The following is an 18,453-nucleotide window of genomic DNA, read 5'->3' as shown; positions in this document are numbered from 1 at the left end:
AATACAGCTAAATAATAAATGAGTGTTTGTTTGGAGGATGAGTCCAGAACACAAGGGAACAGGCTCCGCCCCCTCAGCACCTGTACAGGTGGGACCTCAGCAGACTGCTCTGATTGGTCAGAAACCAGCTGCTCTTCATCTAATCCCTGAGCTCCATCTTCTGTCAGAAGTTGTGAAATCTGGGCGCTGCTGTCGCCATGGTAACACGGAAATTCTCAACATGTGATTGATCCTGATTGATCCTGATTGATCGTTGTGATTGATCAGTGTTGTTGCTGCTGCTGAGTCACAGTAAAGGAACCAGTTAGTGATCAATATCTGATCATGCTCTGTTCTGAGTCTATGTCCTGGTCCTGGTCCTGGTCTCTCTGCAGTCCTGCTGCAGCCCTGTGGATTTCCCAGCATGCCATCTGCTGCAGTTTGACCTTCAGTTGGAGGTGATGTCAGCAGCAGGTCGTCAGCTGGTCGCCTCACTTCCTGTCGCAGACACTTCGCCGAGTCGCTCTTCCTGAACAGACGGCCGTGACTCAGACACACACACACACACACACACACACACACACACACACTCACACACACACACTCACTCAGCAGGGTGTGTGTGTGTGTGTGTGTGGGCAGCCGGTTAGTTTATGCTCAGACTGAAATTAAAGCAGCTCTCTCTCTCAATCAGATAGTTTAGATGATTTATAGTAAAAGTCTCATTAGTTTAATGTTTGATATTTTTATCTTATTTCAAGACACTAATTTAAAAGAATTTCTCATAAGCAGTTGATTTGTAGCTTTATTCTTAAGCCTTTTATCTGTTTTTATTCTAGCTGTGTTTAGCTTGTATTTTTAGCCGTTTTAGACGTTTTTAGATAACATTTCTAGCTGTGTTTAGCTTGGTTTTTTCTTTAACATGTATTTGTAGCAGATTTTAGCCTGTTTTATCTTATGACTTCAGCTGCTTTAACCAGTGTTTTAGACGTTGTAGGCCTGTGTTTTTAATACTGTATTTGTAGTTGATTATAGCCTGTTTTGTTATAATTCTAGCTGTGTTTCACCTGTGTTTTTAGTTGGTAGTTTAGATGTCTTAAGCTAAGATATTTAGCTTGTGTTTTTAGCCGTTTTTAACCTGTATTTTTTGCCTGTTTTCATCTTACTACTTTTAGCTGTGTTTCACCTGTGTTTCAGATGTCTTTAATATTTTTATCCAGTGTTTTTAGCTTTCCGTCTGTATCCTCTGCCCTCTCTCCTGGCGTCTCCCTGGTGTTTTCTGTCTGACTGACAGCAGGTATTGACTCGTGTTTTTCGATCTCTCCGTCTTGTGTTTCAGTTATCTGAGGCCTGAGGCTCAGATGCTCAGACGAGGAAGACGAGAGAAACTGGACTGAATGTGAGAGAACAAACAGAGCAGAGAGCATGAGTTTTCTGTGCTGACGTACAAGGTGAGGATCTGTTCATTCATTCGTTCGTTCGATGACACAGAGAAACGCTCTCTGACTCTGTGGCCTTGGCTCTTTTCTCTTATTTCAACAGCTCATACAGTGATGGTCATTTTACATCAGTCATATCGACAGTATTTCTGCTGCTGAGGTCTTTTAGCTGTTTTAAAGGAACAGTTCAACAGGTTCAGGTGTTTTCCGCTGTGTTCAGGGTCTCCAGTAGACAGAAGTTCCTTGTTCAGTGACGTACCTGCAGCTTCAGGTGTCTGTGGATCTGAAAAGTTTGTCGTGTTGTGGTTTGTTGAGAGTTTAGACGCCTGAAGAAACCGGAGCAATCGCAGCAGGTGACGCTCCTCCTCACTGCTTCTTATCTGCTTTCTCTGTTTCACCCTCAGGGGGCTGCAGGTGTATTAACCTCTAACGATCTCCCCGGTAACCATGGCAGCTGATTAAAGTGTGAGCGGGAAGATGAGTCTGATGATTTCTGTCCTCGGGCTGCAGAGAGACGGAGAGAGAGAGAGAGAGTCATCATTTATTTATCAGTTTTCTGAGCAGATTTAGATCAGGACCGAGGAAAATCTGATGAACATTTTGTCTTTAAACACGTTCTGGTGAAGTGTAATAGCTGATCCTGTGTTGTGTTGTTAACCTGTATTTGTAGCTGGTGTTAGCTTGTGTTTTTACATATTTTAGTTGATTTAGCTAAGAGTTTTAGCTGGTGCTTTAAGCTGTTTTTAACTTGTATTTTTAACAGTTTCACCTGTATTTGCTTGATCATCATTAAACTTTGACATGAAGTGTAAGAGCTGATCCTGTGTCTGTGTTTCAGGTGTTTCTGTGGATGAAGTCAGGTCTGCAGCAGCTCACAGTTCAGGTAACACACTGAAACACACCTGAGCTCATGATGTCACAACACAAACTGAGCCTCAGGTACAGAAGGAGGTGATGAGCTGATGAACAGAGAAAAGAGAGAAAAGTTGAAAGGAAGAGGAGACAAAGACAGGATGAAAGAAAAGAGGGAAGAAGAAGAGAGATGGAAGGAATGAAAGAAAGAACCTCTTCTTTCTTCCGTTCCTTCCGAGGAGGGAATAGAAAAGGAAAGAAGGAGAAGCTGTGAGGCAGAGATATGAGAGGGGTGAAGGAGGACAGAAAGAAGGGAATAAATAATAGAAAACAGAAATGTGGTGAAAGGACAAAAGAGGACAGAGGGAGAGGGAATGAGAGAAGGAAAGAGAAAATGGCAGAGGAGAAAAGAAGAAGGAGGGAAGAAGAAAGAAATGATGAGAGCAGCAGATGATGTGATTATAATTAAAGCGTCCAAACAAATATAGGAATATGAAAATATACATGTGTGTTGCGTGACAGCAGAGCATGCTGGGTAAAAACACTCTGGGCAGTTTTATGTAAAATTCAGGAGCTGCAGTCAGATGAAATGAAGACACCTTCATCCTCCTCATCCTCACCTGAGGCTGAAACTCTCACCTGGGCTGTTTTTATTCCTTCAATAAAATGTAAATAAAAATTTTTTTCCAGGTGAGAATTCCAGGTGAACTTCCTGTTTCCTGTCATACTGATTCAGGTCCAGATCCACTGATGTTAGTTTAACAGATCCATCAGAGAGACGCTCCCTTTAAAACCAGGTGAGCTCACAGCTAAGGCTCATGGGTACTGTAAGTTTTATTTGGAGACAGGAATAAATCAGAAAAAGCTCAGCTGCTCCTCAGACTTCAACATGTGAAACAGGAAGTGGCTGAAATGTGTCGATGAATGTGATGAATGGTTTTCAGCTGACGTGTGTGAGTATGTGTCTGTACGTCTATCTTTGTGGGGACTGGTCCTCATTACTTCACAGGACTGTTAAGATATGATTTCTATGTGGATTGACAAATCAAACTCACTGAACATGGACATGTTCAATGTTAAAGGACAAACAACATAAGACTAAACAATCAAATCCTCTGATCTAAAATTACATCATCACAAATTAAATAAGGAAACACCAAAAAAGACAGTTTGACAACTGAAGAAAAATATCATTTAAATTTCATTATAATCTGTGACCCTGTTCCATAAATTAAGTTTATTTATGGCAGCGATGAAGAGAAGAATCAAATAACTAGAAAAACAAACAGTAAGCTGTGAAAATAAAAAGATGCTAAAACTGAACTAAACCAAGTTTGAACGATTGTAGAAAAACAGCCTGAAGGTCTGAAGGGATGGCCCTCACAAGTATAGACACACAAACGTGTGTGTGTGTGAGAGAGAGAGTGAGTGACACAGGAAGTGACACAGTGATCGATGACTCGTCATTGGTCCCCTCAGGGCTGGACGTGGTCATGTGACGAGGACAGAGTCTAAATGGAGCTGAAACAGACCACAGAGTAGAGACAGTAGAAACACGTTCTCTTTAAATAAACCTCAGGTCTGTCGCTGTGTCTCAGGTCATATTTGTACCAGGTTTAATCACAACTTTATTTTTAAAGTTAAAATATTAAAATATAATTTAATAAGTTTTATTAGAGAAAAGTTCATTTGCATCTTTATAAAATGTTCTTTACAGATAATAGAGATAGATATAAAAGAAAAAGTCAGTCTCTTTCGCAGCCCTCACTGTGCTGCTGAGTTAGTCTGACCACAATAACATTACTGAGCAGACAAGCAGAGGTTAGCCAGTTAGCTGTAGCTCAGCTACACTGCATGAATCTGTTAGCTGATGAAGTAATTATCAAACAGTTAGCTTGTTGATTTAGCAGCTAGATCAGCCCGGAGAGTTTGGATGAATTAGCAGACGTTATCAACTCAACATAGTAGTTTGCTACTGATCTGTGTGCGTTAGCAGGCAAGCTAACATCAGAAAGCATTAGCAGCCAAAACCGCAGTATCACAGTAACATTAGCTCATCTGTCCAATAGGAAGAGAGTTGGCTGAACAAAGGTCCCTGTTAATTTCCCCAGATGTTGCTCCAATTCACGTTTTTTGTTCTTGCGTGGAGTTTGTATTGGAGTATTTCGGTCTGCAGGATGTTACAGGAGATGGGAAGTCGGGGAATTAATCATTTTTTACAGAAAAAACAGATAATCTGAACATCTGAACTGTCCCTTTAAATCAGAGAAACAAACATTTGTAGCTTAGCTTCAGTTTATTTTACAAACATACAAACATAATATTCATCTCCTCTCAGGTCCAGTGTGTTGTCAGTCACATCACTGTGTTGTGCTCTGACTGTTAGCATGTTAGCTGCTTTAGCTCTGCTCTGTGTCATTTAGATCAACAGGCTAATGCTGACATGCTAACGTTAGCCTCATTTTGATCAATGGAGCTGCACTTCCTCTTCTGGAAACAAACTGAGATCAATGCGCTGCCTGAGGTCAACACACACACACACACACTAACACACTAACACACTACATGTATTGATATTCTTGTGAGGACCATCATTTGTTCATAGTTTTTGTTCGTTGTTTCATTGTTGAAAGTTTTTATGGAGACACTCTGACGTCCTCACAGTGCAGGTCTGAACCCGGTCCTCACACACACACACACACACACACACACACACACACATGCAGGAGGCGTGTTTGATGTTGATGAGGGGCGACCGAGCATTGATCTGCAGAGAGAGAGAGAAAGAGAGAGAGGGAGAGGGAGCAGTGTCAGAGTCCAGTTGTGGTCGAGGTGTTGTGGTGGGCGGTCGGCGGATCGGTGGCGTCTGTGTTGTTTTCTACCTCATCTACATTTTCTTCTCCTGTTAGGACTGACAGAGACAGGAAGGAAAGAAGGAAGGAAGGAAGCAAGCAAGCAAGCAAGCAAGCAGGGCCCAGGATGACCAGCGCGGCCCCAGCGAGGAAGCCGTACCGTAAGGCTCCACCACAGCACCGCGAGACCCGCCATGCCCTGCCCGGTGCACCACCACCACCTGCGCTGCAGCCCGACATCAATCAGGTAAAACAACACACCTTAACCACACCTGCATCCCCCCCGCGGCACCTCGCCCACCTCCGTGCCACCGCTGAATGGCCGCAAAGTGCCAGCCCGCGGCACGGCATCCCAACGTTGCCGCTCCCGCTCTCGGACAGTGAGCTGGATGTGTCCAGTCTGTCCAGTCTGGAGCTCTGCATCCCGCCGCCGTCGCTCTGCAGCAGCCACGCCCGCCAGCCTCACAGGACCAGGACCACGGCGGTGGGCGTCACAGCATCTGACCGCTGGGCCCCAAGTCCACACCACACTACGAGTCCTTGTCGTACCTCAAGTCCTCACAGCACCTTGAGTCCACGCCACACTTCAGCATCACACCGTACCTCAAGTCCTTGCGATACCAGGATTCCTCGCTGTACCCTGAGTCCTCGCCATGCAGTAAGTCACTCCACAACCATCGGGAACCAGAGTTTTCCAGGACATGGAGGACTCGGTGCAGCTTGGAAACACTCCCCCACCAGCAGCCGCAGAAGTGACGGTTACAGTCAGACTCAGACCAATGCCCATGCACAGACCGCCATCCCTCCAAAGGGGATCCTGAAGCAGTCGACCACGCTGGGTGTGGCGCATACCTACGATATCATTAGAAAGTCAAAGTCGGTGGAGCTGCTGGATGACAGTCGGGGACCGGGGTGGTGCCGGCCACCATCCCCTGACTCGCTCTCTGGACCGGGAGGAGCAGCGGCAGCCGGCCTCACGGCGGTCGTCGGCCCCGCCCTCGCCCTGCAGGACAGACTGGAACTGGAAGATGCAGGTTCTGGAGGAGAAGGTTCGCTTCTCCAACTTTCTGGATGAGATCACCTGTCGGGTCCTGAGCCCCGCCCACCTCACACTGCTCGGGAGGTCGCCCTCCAGAGAGCGAGGAAGCGCCACCCCCCAGTGCCGACATCAGAGCCCACGCCCCGCCCACAGGCAAGCAGCAGGCGGATGGTTCGTCCTCAGACCGGACCAGGCGCTGGGACGACTGGGTGGCAGCGCTGCAGCGCCCCAGCAGCCGGTACCAGCCCCTGCAGGGGGAGGGGGCGGGGCGGCAGACCCCACGGCAGCAGGGTGACATTGCAGAGGGGGCGGAGCCTAAAGAGGAAGTGATGGGGGGGAATAGAGGAGTAAAGATGGAGGTACAGGAGGACAAACACTCACTTCTGTCCCGCATCAAGGTATGTCAGAGGGGGACAACCTTCATTCATGATCTCCCCCCTCACCCTCCTCACCCCTCCTCACCCCCACCCCTCCTGTCGCCGTCACTTCCTGTGTTTCTCCTGCAGGTCTAAATCTTCCTTTGTTTGTTTCCTCCTGTTTACAGTCAAAGTTTTAATATAGTTTGTATTTATTACTCGAAGAACATCTAAAATATAAAAGACGATCAGTTGTTTTTACAGAGTTAAAAAAATAATTTTGGACACAAACTCATCAGATCTTTATTTACAGTGTCACCGTCTATTAACCACAAAACACATTTATAGTCATGTTGTTTGTTAGGGATGGGCATTTTAAACGTCCTTGATCAATCATTGGGAAAGTTAATGATCAATTATTGATTAATGATTATTTTTTATACAGAAAGTGTGTTTCTCCTCAGTGAAGAAATGATCCAACAACAATCCTCTGAAACCTCAAAGATCTGTGGCCTCATAAAGGCAGCGAGTCAAAGCAACACATTAACAAAGCAAAGCTACGACTGACTGACTGTTACACACAATACGACAGTTATCAGATCAGACGTTAATAAAATTCATTAATAAAATATATAATCTGTGATTTCTCCGACAGGCAGTTCAGTTTAACCTGTCAAACTCTAACAGCGCCTCCTGCTGGTCACTGACACACACTGTCCATCATTACATCACATCAAGACACACAACACAACCTCACTGATACAAACACAATTTAAACGTGATCGACAAAATTCTTAACGATCAATAATTGATAATTGATTAATTCTGACCATCAGTAATATTTATTATTAACATTAAAATATTGATTATAGCAGCTTTAAGTGAACAATCAGACTCATGATTATTATATATTTTTGATTATATAGAAACCTGCTCACATCCTGATTAAAGTAATTTGATTAATATTGATTATCAGTTGGTACGAGTCTGATACTTTATTAAACATGAATCTAATGTTGAAAGAACAGATGTAGATTTTTCACATTGAGAACATGCTTATTAATGTTGTTCCTCAGTTTAAACATTTTAAACTGTTTATAAACCAGTTATTGTTTTTATGTTTATAGAATTTAACAGAATATTTATATTAATACAAAGACAGTTATTAGATTTTATTAATAATCATTAAGAGTCACCAGATTCCATTCACAAATCTTTTGATTTAAGATTTGACTGTGTTTGTGTCTCCTGGTAATTCACATAAAAGTCATAATCCATGATGACACTGTGACCACTACGATCAGTCACTGAATTACCCAGAATGCCTCAGCACAGAGGTCAGGTGATGACGTTTGTCTTAATACAGTCGGGAACAGGCTTTTAATTTCTGCAGCTGCTTCGCTGCAACGACACAGAGGAAACAGCGTAACATCGTCCTCAGTGTCGAGGACTGAGCGATCTGATTGGCCCTTCAGCTCCTCCAATCCCAGCAGCTGAGTTATTGATTTTCTTGCTGTGTAGTCCATCGATCAGAGAGCTGAGGGGACCGTCGTGTGAAACCCCGCTGCATGCTGGGAGATGATGTGTTTCCATACATCGACACAGATCGATGAGACTGTGAAGGAACAGGAAACAGCTCGACGCTCTAACGTTTTATCGACGTTTCCCGACACGACGGAGACTCCATGTTCCTCTGATCTGACCTTTGACCTCCGACACACGGAGGACATGTGTCTGTGTACAGTGAATAAATTCTCGATAAAGGAATCTGTGTTTATGGATCTGAGCTCGGCCAATCAGGGTCGTCAGTCTTCTGCTGCAGCAAGGAATCATGGGACAGTGTTGAGTTCCAGTGTCTCCTCTGCTGAAGGAGATCAGAGAGGAAACCTCAGAGACCTGGACCAGGTCTGATCAGGTCTGAGACTTCAGCTCAGAGCTGGTCCTATAGAGGTCAGAGGTCAGTCAGCTGTGTTACCTGTTCAGGTGTGTGAGTCTCTGCAGATGATCCTGATGAGACTCAGGATTCTGATTATTGATTATTGACTATTGATTATGTCCCTGTTTATGACGATGTTAGACTCTAAACTCTAAAATCTCATAATGTTGTTGACAGACAACGTGTTTGTTGTAACTGTGTTGTTTTGTGTTGCAGGAGGCGTTATCAGACTCTGACAGGATCAGGTGAGACTCAACTCGACTGGATTCTGTTCTATCTCAGTGACATGAAAATATTTCTAAAATAGAAAATAGAATAGTTATATGAAATACAATCAGATATCAGTTATTAGATTTTATTAATAATCAATAATGTTTAATAAATATTCTCAGTAATGAAGTCTTCAAACAGCAGCTGCTGAATTATCCAGAATGCCTCAGCACAACAATCAGCAGATTAATCAATATTGAACATGATCAGCTGCGATCATCCTGATACTCTGACTGAGTCACGTGACTTGAGTCTACGGAGGCTCAGACTGTTCAAGATTAAATAAATGAGACAAAGTGAAATAAAAATGTTTTTACATCAGTTTGAAGTTTCAGGTGAAAACATGAAACAGAGTCTGTTCTGTGATTGGCTGTCACTCGACCTCAGCTGACCTCCTCCTTTCCTGTCTCCTCCTGTTACCCAGAATCCTCCAGCAGCAGAATGAGGACCTGCGGCGCCGTCTCTCTCTCTCCTCCCACAAGATGGAGGCCATGGAGGCGGAGTTTGACGGCAGCCGTCACTACATGGAGGCGGAGCTCAGCCGGACCAGAGACGACCTGGACAAGATGAGGGACAAGTTCCGCAGGTGAGGACTCAGAACCAGGTCCTGATGTTCAGACAGCAGCTGTGAGCTGATTGGCTGTTAGTGTGTCATTGGATGGATCAGACAGGCTCCTCCCACCACACGTATGAGTGAATCTCGACCAATCAGAGAGTGTCCAAGGTGAGCTGCTCACAGGTGTCTGACAGGAAGTTACCACCTTGTTAAGAAGCTCATTAAGGAGTTCGTTAAAATTAGTGAAAGCCACAGAGATGACCCTGATCTGGTAGTATTGCTGCTGATTGGCTGTTGCAGTCGATGATGTCATCAGTGACCTCACAGCTTGTCAGTGTTTCTGTTTAAATCCGAACATTTTTTTCTGCAGAAACTCAGGAAGACTTTTAATGTGAAAGGCTGCAGGGCGAGACAGCAGCGCTGACACTGCTCTCTCTACACACACACTCACACACACACACTCACTCTCAGCCTGCAGGTTGAAGCTCATTAATTCACTGTCTTTGATCAGATTCATTAAATATGGATCCAGGAGTGTGTGCGTGCGTGCGTGCGTGTGTGTGCGCACGCCTGTCTTCCCTCAGGTCCTCAGATTGAAGCTTTAAAATTTCTCTGGATCAGTTGAATATTTTCTGCAGCTTCAGTTTTAACAGATTTTATTTTTCAACATGTAATTCCACCTTAAATGTCGCCTTAACTGTGGTGACGCTGTGAGGAGTTTAATGAGAGAGAGATTTGATCTGATGGAACAACAAAATCGTGTTTGTTTGTTTTTGTTTTTCCCCTTAACGTGAGTCACAACAGTCACACACACCCCCCTCTCTCTCTCCCCCCCCAGACTTCAGAACAGCTACACAGCGTCTCAGAGAGCCAATCAGGATCTGGAGGAGAAGCTTCACGCTCTGGTAAACTTTCTTCACCTGACCTTTGACCTGTTTTTATTTATATTTGTCCTCGTTAGTTTAACGAGCCTCGTCACTGTGGAGTAACAAAGCTCCTGATTGGTCCAGAGCCTCCTGAGTGTGTGTCAATCAATATCTGATTTGACAGCGTGTGTGTGTGTGCGTGCGTGTGCGCGGCTCATTGATCCCTCTCAGTCAATAACTGATCGATGACTAAATGAAAACACTCTGATGCTGTGTATTGATTAACTGTGGAAAACTGGATTTGACTGACAGCTGGGTCGTTGTTATGGGCGACAGAGCAGGAGGTCAGAGGTCACAGTGATCCAACAGTGAATCTGATATTTCAGCTTCTTCCTTTAAATGACTGAAATTTATATTTATTATTATTTCTGAAAATGTTTTTAAAACTTGTTGAGCAGAACGTCGACACTGAGCTTTAAACTTGATTTTACTGGATTCAGTTGAGACGTTTATTCAACATTAAAATGAAGTTTCTCTGACGACAGTTTTATCACCTGAGAAGATTTAGATTTTTTTTTCAGCATCAACCAAACTTCCTGTTTGTCTGTTTGTCTGATGTCGTTCTTCATCTTCTCTCTTTCTTTTTTCTCCTCTTTTCTCACGCTGCTCTCTGATGGATTGATTCACCGTCATCATCTTCTTCATCTTCATCATCTTCTTCATCTTCATCAGGCTGCCGTCAGTCAGACATGGGTTCATGCAGTTGCGTTTCATTCATCTCCTCCATCACATCTCTCTCCTCTCCATCCTCCTCTTCAGTTTTCTTCCTCTCTGATTTATTCTTTAGTCTGAAGGAGTTTGAACACCAAGTTCTGACCTTGCGTTTAGTCTGAAAATGTCGTCATGTGTTCAGTTGTTTTTCCTGTTAAAACGTTGATTTTATCGATGAACGACTTTTTCTCTCTTTTTTCCTGAGCATAACATTCGTTCAATATACTGAAATATCACAACTTTATTCTCTGAAATAAGAGACGTGGAGCCTTTGTCACTGTTTTCTGACTTTCCCTCTGTTTTTAAACAAACAGTTGAACTTGGCGTTCAAACTGTTTCTGTCTCAGCTTTTCGACGGTTTTTTGTTTGTTAGGTTTTTTAGTTACAACAGCAGAGTGAAACACTGAGCTGTAAACGATGAAATGAAACCTGATCGCTCCTCTCTAAAGACCCGAACACACCAGACATTTTAAAAATAACTAATTAATTTAAGTGGAAATTATAAAATGTAGAATATTATATCTGATGTTATTTATAATTTCTGTTTCATTTTCTCCTGAGATTGTGGGTGGAGCCAGCTGTCAGACCAGAACTGTATCTGGGCATAAGTTAGTCCACAGAACAACACCAGCTAATGTCAGCCTCGTTAGTAGTTAGCGTAGCCTGGTATGGATTAGCTAGTTAGTGTACAGTGTTTGTGACACCTGACTCCACCCATGTTTGATCACACCACGTTTGGGCTGCAGCGAGGAGTGAAGTGTTCATGAGGAAGAATCAGCAATGGCTGAAATCCATGCTAACAGAAACATTTACTTAATGCTAGTTCTGTTAGCTAGTGTTAGCTGGCTGCTTTCCCTTTTTTTTCCCGTGCAGGAACAGATTTGATGAAAATATTTCATCTTTCAGCTTCGACACTTCGACGCTTCGATCAAGATCTTATCGATCTTATTGATCTTCTCACAGCAGCCACACCACCATATCCCATAATGCACCTGTGAAGTGCTGCTAGCTAATGCAGCATTCAAATTATCTGGGAAAACTGCAGAAGCAGCTTTTAGATGGTAGAGTTAACAACTGCAGCAGGACTTTGTTTGTGGTTGATGTTTTTTTTAATCTGAAACACGAAGAAAAAGTTTGGAAGAAACTAAAGTTTAAAGAAATCTACAAAAATGGCGTCCACGTTTAATCATGTCTGAATTATTCCCACATGATCTGAATGTAGTTTTTCTGCCGAAGGCCCGCCTCCTGTCACCTCAGCCTCCTGATTGGCTGTCTCAGCTGTGACTGACAGCTGACGCTCTAACATGATGTCTCTGCCCCCTCACTCCCCGTCACAGCTACGGAAGGTCGAGAGGGACAAAAAGACGATGGACCAGGAGATCGTGGAGCTGACCAACAAACTGCTGGACGCCAAGAACACGATCGACCGACTGGAGGAGCTGAACGTGAGTTTAGATTAAAAACTAACTGACCCAAGTTAATGTCAACTCACATCAGATGAACACCACTGTTCTGATGTTTGAAGCCTAAATCCAATCCTCCAGAAGTAAGAAGCTAATGTTAGTCTATAAACCAACTACACCACGGTCACATGACGTCAACGTCTCCACCACTAAGCTTCCAACTGGTCATTTCATTTAGCTCTGAGCTCTTCTACAAAAGCCTTTCTTCTTAGAAAGTTAGTGAGAGTTTGAAAGAGTGTGAGTAGAAACACAACGAGGCTGTAAAGGTGGACTGGTGAGTAGATGGGTTTTCATGTTAATGTCCCCGACAACCTCTGTAGTCTCATTTAGACACTCGTTAGCAACCGCCTTTTTTAAGACACGTAAAAGCTTCAAACATCAGGAGTGGGGGATTTACTGACCCATTTTATGTCGGAGAATCAAACCTGAAAATGTCTTGAGCTTGTGTTAAAACCACAGACCTTATTTCAGACATTTAACCAGAAACACACTGACTTTGGGACGAGGGAACAGGACGTGAAACAGGAAGTGATGACATTGTTTCCTGTCTCTTCAGGAGCGGTACAGACAGGACTGTAATTTGGCCGTTCAGCTGCTCAAATGCAACAAGTCACATTTCAGGAACCACAAGTTTGCTGATGTAAGTAACTGTTGCATTATTGATAATCATTGTTCTGATCAGATCATTGATCCCGAGTCATCAAGGTTTCAGCTGCAGGTGGAGCTGGTTTAACTACGTCAGGTACAGTCAGATAGTTTAGTCCACTGGTTCCCAACATAGGGGTCAGGGCCCTCCAAAGGGTCACCAGGTGAATCTGAGGGGAAAGAAGATTCACTGATCTGGGTTCAGTTTTCTCAGATTTTTAGTGAAATATTGATCATTGCTAATCAGATAGATATAATGCAATAGAAGTACTGATTATCATGAAATGAAAGTACCTCAAAGTTGAAGTACTGGAGTAAATGTACACAATGTACACAGATGCAGTTAAACCATGTCCCACCTTCATGTTACACTGCAGCAGCCTGAGGATGACGATGATGAAGAGTTAAACCTTCAGCAGAGTGATTGTGTCTGATATATGCTCTCAAAGCTGCAGAATCACCGGTTCAGTCCTTTAATGGAGGAAATTGTCAAATTGGATATTGGCATTAAGTGTGTGTCTGTGTGTGTGTGTGTGATTTATCCTCTTGGTTCTGCTGAAAGCGTCGATGGTTCCATTAGAGTTTATAGAGACTCAGCTGTTACAGCTTCACTTCCTGGAAACACTTTAACACTGAGTGTGTGTGTGTGTGTGTGTGTGTGTGTGTGTGTGTGTGTGTGTGTGTGTGTGTGTGCGCGCGCGCACATGCAGCTGCCCTACGAGCTGCAGGAGATGCTGAATAAACACATGAAGAGCAGTCTGCCAGAGGCCGGTCCTGGTCCTGGTCCTGGTCCTCAGGACCCGGATACGCTCAGCCTGACTCCTGCCGATGTTGTGCCGACCTCTGTCATCGCCCGGGTCCTGGAGAAACCGGAGCCTCTGGTCCTGAACTCGGCCCAGTCCAGCAGCTGCGGCCGGCCCGTCGCCGAGGATGTGTTCGTGCATGTGGACATGACGGGCCCTGCGGCAGTGTCTGAGGGGCGGGGCCGGGAGAATGGCGGCGGTCAGGAAGCGTCGCAGCAGAACGGGTCCTGCCGCAGTCAGAGCAGCCTGGACGGGCAATCAGGGGGTGAGGAGGCAGGCGGGGCGCCGTCCTTCGAGAAGCTGAACCCGTACCCGGCGCCGCCACCCCCCCACCCCCTATACCCCGGCCGCAAGGTCATTGAGTTCTCGTCGGACGACAAAGTGAAGATTCCCAAAAACTCGCCATTGCCCAACTGCACCTACGCCACGAGGCAGGCCATCTCCCTGAGCTTGGTGCAGAACGATGACGAGCGGCTCGCCCCCGGGAGCCCCGCCCCCTCCTCCTCCTCCGGCGGAGGGGGCGGAGCCAACCAGCGCACGCCACCGTCACAGCGGGACAACACCAGCGAGCCGCTATCCAGCCAGTCCAGCCCCTTCAGCAGCCCACCACAGGTAAGCTGAAGCCCCGCCCACCTGACACCTGATTGTTCAGAGATTTTCAAGTTTTCAATTCAGTTTTATTTGTACAGCTCTGACTCCGATGTAAAGCTCAAAGATGTAAAGTGGTGTCAATAGCACAGAAGAGGTAATAATAGTAAAGACAGGTAAAGTAAATGTAATAGTGATACTACAGGCAGGTCGTTGTAGAGTCGTCACAGATCAGACTCTATAGCTCCAGAGAGCACCTGTCTGATCCTAATCATTGTGTACCCCCCCCAGGCGCCCAGCGTCCTGCCGAGCTCCGGCAGCTCGGAGGAGGACCTCCTGGCGAACTGGCAGCGGATGTTTGTGGAGAAAATGGCGCCGTCCTGTGACGGCTCTCTGGTCCACCGCACGTCGTTCAGCAGTCAGACGGCGCAGGAGCTGCAGAGGAGGAGGGGGGCGGGGGGGTCGTCCGCCACCTCCTCTGACCGCCACAGGGCGGCATACTCGGACGGCGAGGAGGGCTCGTCGGCGAGGAGCTGGACGCCGAGCCGCGGCTCCAGCCTCGACACTGACACCGACACTGAGCCGCGGCCCGGCAGGAGGGGGGGACGCAGTGGGGGCGATGCCTCAGCGGAGGAGGGGGAGCGGCTGCTGATGAGCCTGGAGGACGACGGCGGCAGCGGGGACACGGCGGTCACCATGGCGACCAGCCCCGCCGACGCCCACAGGAAGGAGTTCCAGGAGGAGGAAGAAGAGGAGGAGGAGGAGGGGGAGAGCTCGGCCGAGGAGAGAGACGTCCTCCCCTGCGACTTGCCCGTCATCTCGCCCCGCCTCCTCGACTTCGACCCCGCCCTCGCCGCCGCCGCCGCCCCCTCCCACCGGCCCCAGAAGAGTCCGAAGCGGATGGGCGTCCACCACCTGCACCGCAAAGACAGCCTGACCCGAGCCCAGGAGCAAGGCACACTGCTGGACTGATGCTTGCTCTCCGCTGTCTGAGCGCGCCTCACTCGCCCCACACTGTGCTCCCCCAGCTGCTGTCTGTCTCCACGGCAACCGCCCCCGTCCGCCATAGGGGTCAGAGGTCACGCCCATCCAGGATATAGCCATACTCTACCGTATGCTGCCGCCTGACGGTGTGTGTGTGTGTGTGTGTGTGTGTGTGTCTGTCTGTCTGTCTGTCTGATCAATGAAGTTATTGATCACCTGCCCTCATACTTTGGTCCACACAGCTGAGATGTTCACTTACCTCATAACTAACAACACACTGAACGGACAGAAGTATGAGGACGATCATCAAAATAAATTGGATCAGTATTAATATTAGAAACCCCAGATCAGACTGATCAGACTGTGATATTGATCAGCTGATAATCAGTATCAGAGATTAAACCCAGTAAATCAGCTGATTCTTCATGTTTGTGTGGATTAAATAGAAACATGATTTAAATCCAAACAGTATTTTTAAAGAATCTAGAAAAAAATTTACTTCCTTGTTTTTTTTTTTTCTTTTTAATCAAATTCAGGTTGAAATCAAACATTTTCATTAGAATTCAAAAAAAGAGTTAATGAATCAAATCTTTTGGTGTTGACATAAACTACAGGGTCAAAGGTTTATTGATAATCAGTATTAGAATCAATAGTAAAATATTAAAAGCCCCATATCTGTGTGTGTGTGTGTGTGTGTGTGTGTGTGTTGTTGGTTGTCAGAGTAGAAGAAAGAAACTTTAAAAACAAACTAAAAACTTTTCAGACTTCTTTGCCTTGTTTCCTGACCAGAGGCTTTTATTTTGAAGAGAACAGACACACCTTTATGAACACACACACACACACACACACACACACACACACACACACACACACTCGCACACACTCGCTCACTCTCAGACTCTCAGTGCCTATCGCTCTCTCTGGGGAAGGTTGTGAGTTCGACGGTAAGCCTCCTGAAGGTCAGACTTTAATTTTTTTGTCTCTTCACTAATCGTTGATTTCCTGTCACGCCGTGTTATTCAGTCGCCTGATTGGTTCGTCAGGGAGTTACAGACATTTAACCTTTGACCCTGCCCCCCCCCCTCCCCGCCTCTATTCTGACTGACCTGGGGGGCCCGAGGGCGGAGCTTCTCCCACCTGGAATGTAATCATCAACATTTCTGATTTTTGTTGTTGTTTTTCTGGAGTTATAGATTTTTTTCTGTTTGAGTTTGATCTGATTTGTTGTTGTTTTGTTGTTTTTCTGATCAGTTTGTTTTTATGTTCAGATTTTTTCTTGGTTGTACGGAGGCCTGTTAGTGCCAGAAACAAAAGAACAGATGTTTGCTTAACATGAAACCTGTTGAAGCAGCTTCATCTAAACCTGATTAATCTGAACTGATGTTTCTTCTGTCGTCTGTAAGAGAACAGGTGAGGTCCAGATCCAGGTCCAGCTGCTGATCAGTCCACCAGGATTGGTCACAGAAATCTGGTTGTTTATTCCTATGAAGTTTCTCAGGCGTCAAAATGTTTCATCAAACCTTATTTTTTTCAGTAAGTGGTTTTTATTGTTGGTGGCAGGTCCACCTCTGGGCTCAGATTAGCTCACTGCTAACTCTAACGTGACACTTCCTGCTGCTGCTTCACATTCAAACACATCCACTGGCTTTTATTGTGAAGCAGCCACAGGAAACAGGATGTATAATATGTTTTATTTTTCATGGCACTAGCGAGCCTCCATACTTTACCTGTTTGTCTGTGATTGAATGTCATCACAGCTCTGATTGTGACTCTCACTGAGGACTGATTACTGAATGATTGATCCACTGATTGATTGATTTCTTAACAGTGTTTCAGCCTCCAGGTTCTCACACCGACTGATCGAGTATTGATCGGTTTATTGATCTGTCTCTGCTGAATGTTTTTCTTGTGTTAAAGCTTCAGTCTGTGATCAGAGCACCGCTCGGCTGAAGATCAGACAGTATTGATCTGTAGGAAAACAACTATCGTCATCATCAGTGAAGTCACTGATTATTAGTCGTACGGAAGCCGAGAGCTGCCGTTTCTAATCTTTTATTTTCAGATCATCTTCCTGATTTTATTTTCTCACGTCGACAGAACACTGAGCTCGTTAACCTCGAGGTGACGAGAACCAATCACAGGCTGACGCTTCATGATACAACTACAATCCCTGCTGGTGCATTGTGAGACATGAATGATGTTAGAGCTCTGTCAGAGTCATGATGGGACACTGAACGGTTACAGCTGATAAAACATTCAGCTGTTGTGGAGCTTTTGATTGTATCACATGGTCTTCATCAGGAGATGATGCTCTCATCCATGTAGTTCAGCAGAACGAGCGGCTGATGTTAAATTATTAAGGTTTTATTACCATCAGAAATGGGTCGCTAATACTTTAAAGTGTGTGTGTGTTAGTGTGTGTGTTTAATATTTCATACGAGTCATCAGATGTTCAGCAGAGTCGGAAATGAATGAGTGTTTTTGTCTTACTCTGTGTGTGTGTGTGTGTGTATAAATAGACTTTAAATCTGGCCTGGTGAAACTTTAATGACTCTTCTTCATGAATATAACTGGAGATGTCTCAGACAAGGTCAACCCTCCCCGTCTTTCTCTTCCTCCTCTTGTTTTTGTCCTTTGTTTCTCTTCATGTCCTTCCTCCATTTTCCATTTCTGCAGGTATACCCGGCCGTCTCTGTGTCCCAGCATGCATCACTTCATCTCTGCACCTTCAGTTTAACGTTATTGTGAGATTTTACTTTAAACATCAACATTTGAGTCACAAACACAAAAACAGTGAAATATTCCGTATTTAGTTAGAAGCTGTCGTCAGTTTTAAATATGGAATCATTTTTAATGTTAAAGCAGTTAATCTGAGTCTGTGCTTAAAGAAACGTGCGCTTGAAACGTGTTTCTTTATTAATTTACATAATTTTAATCTTCATAACACCATCTTGATTTGTCTGAACGCAGCATTAAACATGGAATTTGAATTTGTTGCCGTTTCAAAGCTAACTGTAGCTAATGTTAGCTAGCGCTGTAACGAACTTAGTTTGT

At 45.1% G+C, this 18,453-nt stretch overlaps 1 protein-coding gene across 11 annotated transcripts in view; it reads left to right on the top strand.

The window, feature by feature from the left end:
• tjap1 (tight junction associated protein 1 (peripheral)) overlaps positions 1 to 16,497 on the top strand; it is a 19,676-nt gene extending 3,179 nt beyond the window's left edge. Inside the window, exons 2-13 of one of the 11 annotated variants that reach the window (XM_018662799.2) lie at positions 1,319 to 1,430; positions 1,823 to 1,883; positions 2,257 to 2,301; positions 3,007 to 3,067; positions 5,180 to 5,369; positions 8,670 to 8,698; positions 9,148 to 9,309; positions 10,118 to 10,184; positions 12,254 to 12,361; positions 12,936 to 13,019; positions 13,735 to 14,439; positions 14,707 to 16,497. In XM_018662799.2, coding sequence (XP_018518315.1) covers positions 5,250 to 5,369; positions 8,670 to 8,698; positions 9,148 to 9,309; positions 10,118 to 10,184; positions 12,254 to 12,361; positions 12,936 to 13,019; positions 13,735 to 14,439; positions 14,707 to 15,387 — 1,956 coding nt within the window. In that variant the 5' untranslated portion in view covers positions 1,319 to 1,430; positions 1,823 to 1,883; positions 2,257 to 2,301; positions 3,007 to 3,067; positions 5,180 to 5,249 and the 3' untranslated portion in view covers positions 15,388 to 16,497. The other 10 variants (XM_018662797.2, XM_051068874.1, XM_018662798.2 and 7 more) reach the window with 10 other exon arrangements.
• The last annotated feature ends 1,956 nt before the right edge of the window (positions 16,498 to 18,453 follow it).

Source organism: Lates calcarifer, unplaced genomic scaffold (assembly GCF_001640805.2).
Source record: "Lates calcarifer isolate ASB-BC8 unplaced genomic scaffold, TLL_Latcal_v3 _unitig_5322_quiver_762, whole genome shotgun sequence".
In the NCBI taxonomy this organism is placed as follows: domain Eukaryota; kingdom Metazoa; phylum Chordata; class Actinopteri; family Centropomidae; genus Lates; species Lates calcarifer.
The sequence above is the reverse complement of the archived record's forward strand: the minus strand, read 5'-3'. Positions and strand labels throughout refer to the sequence as shown.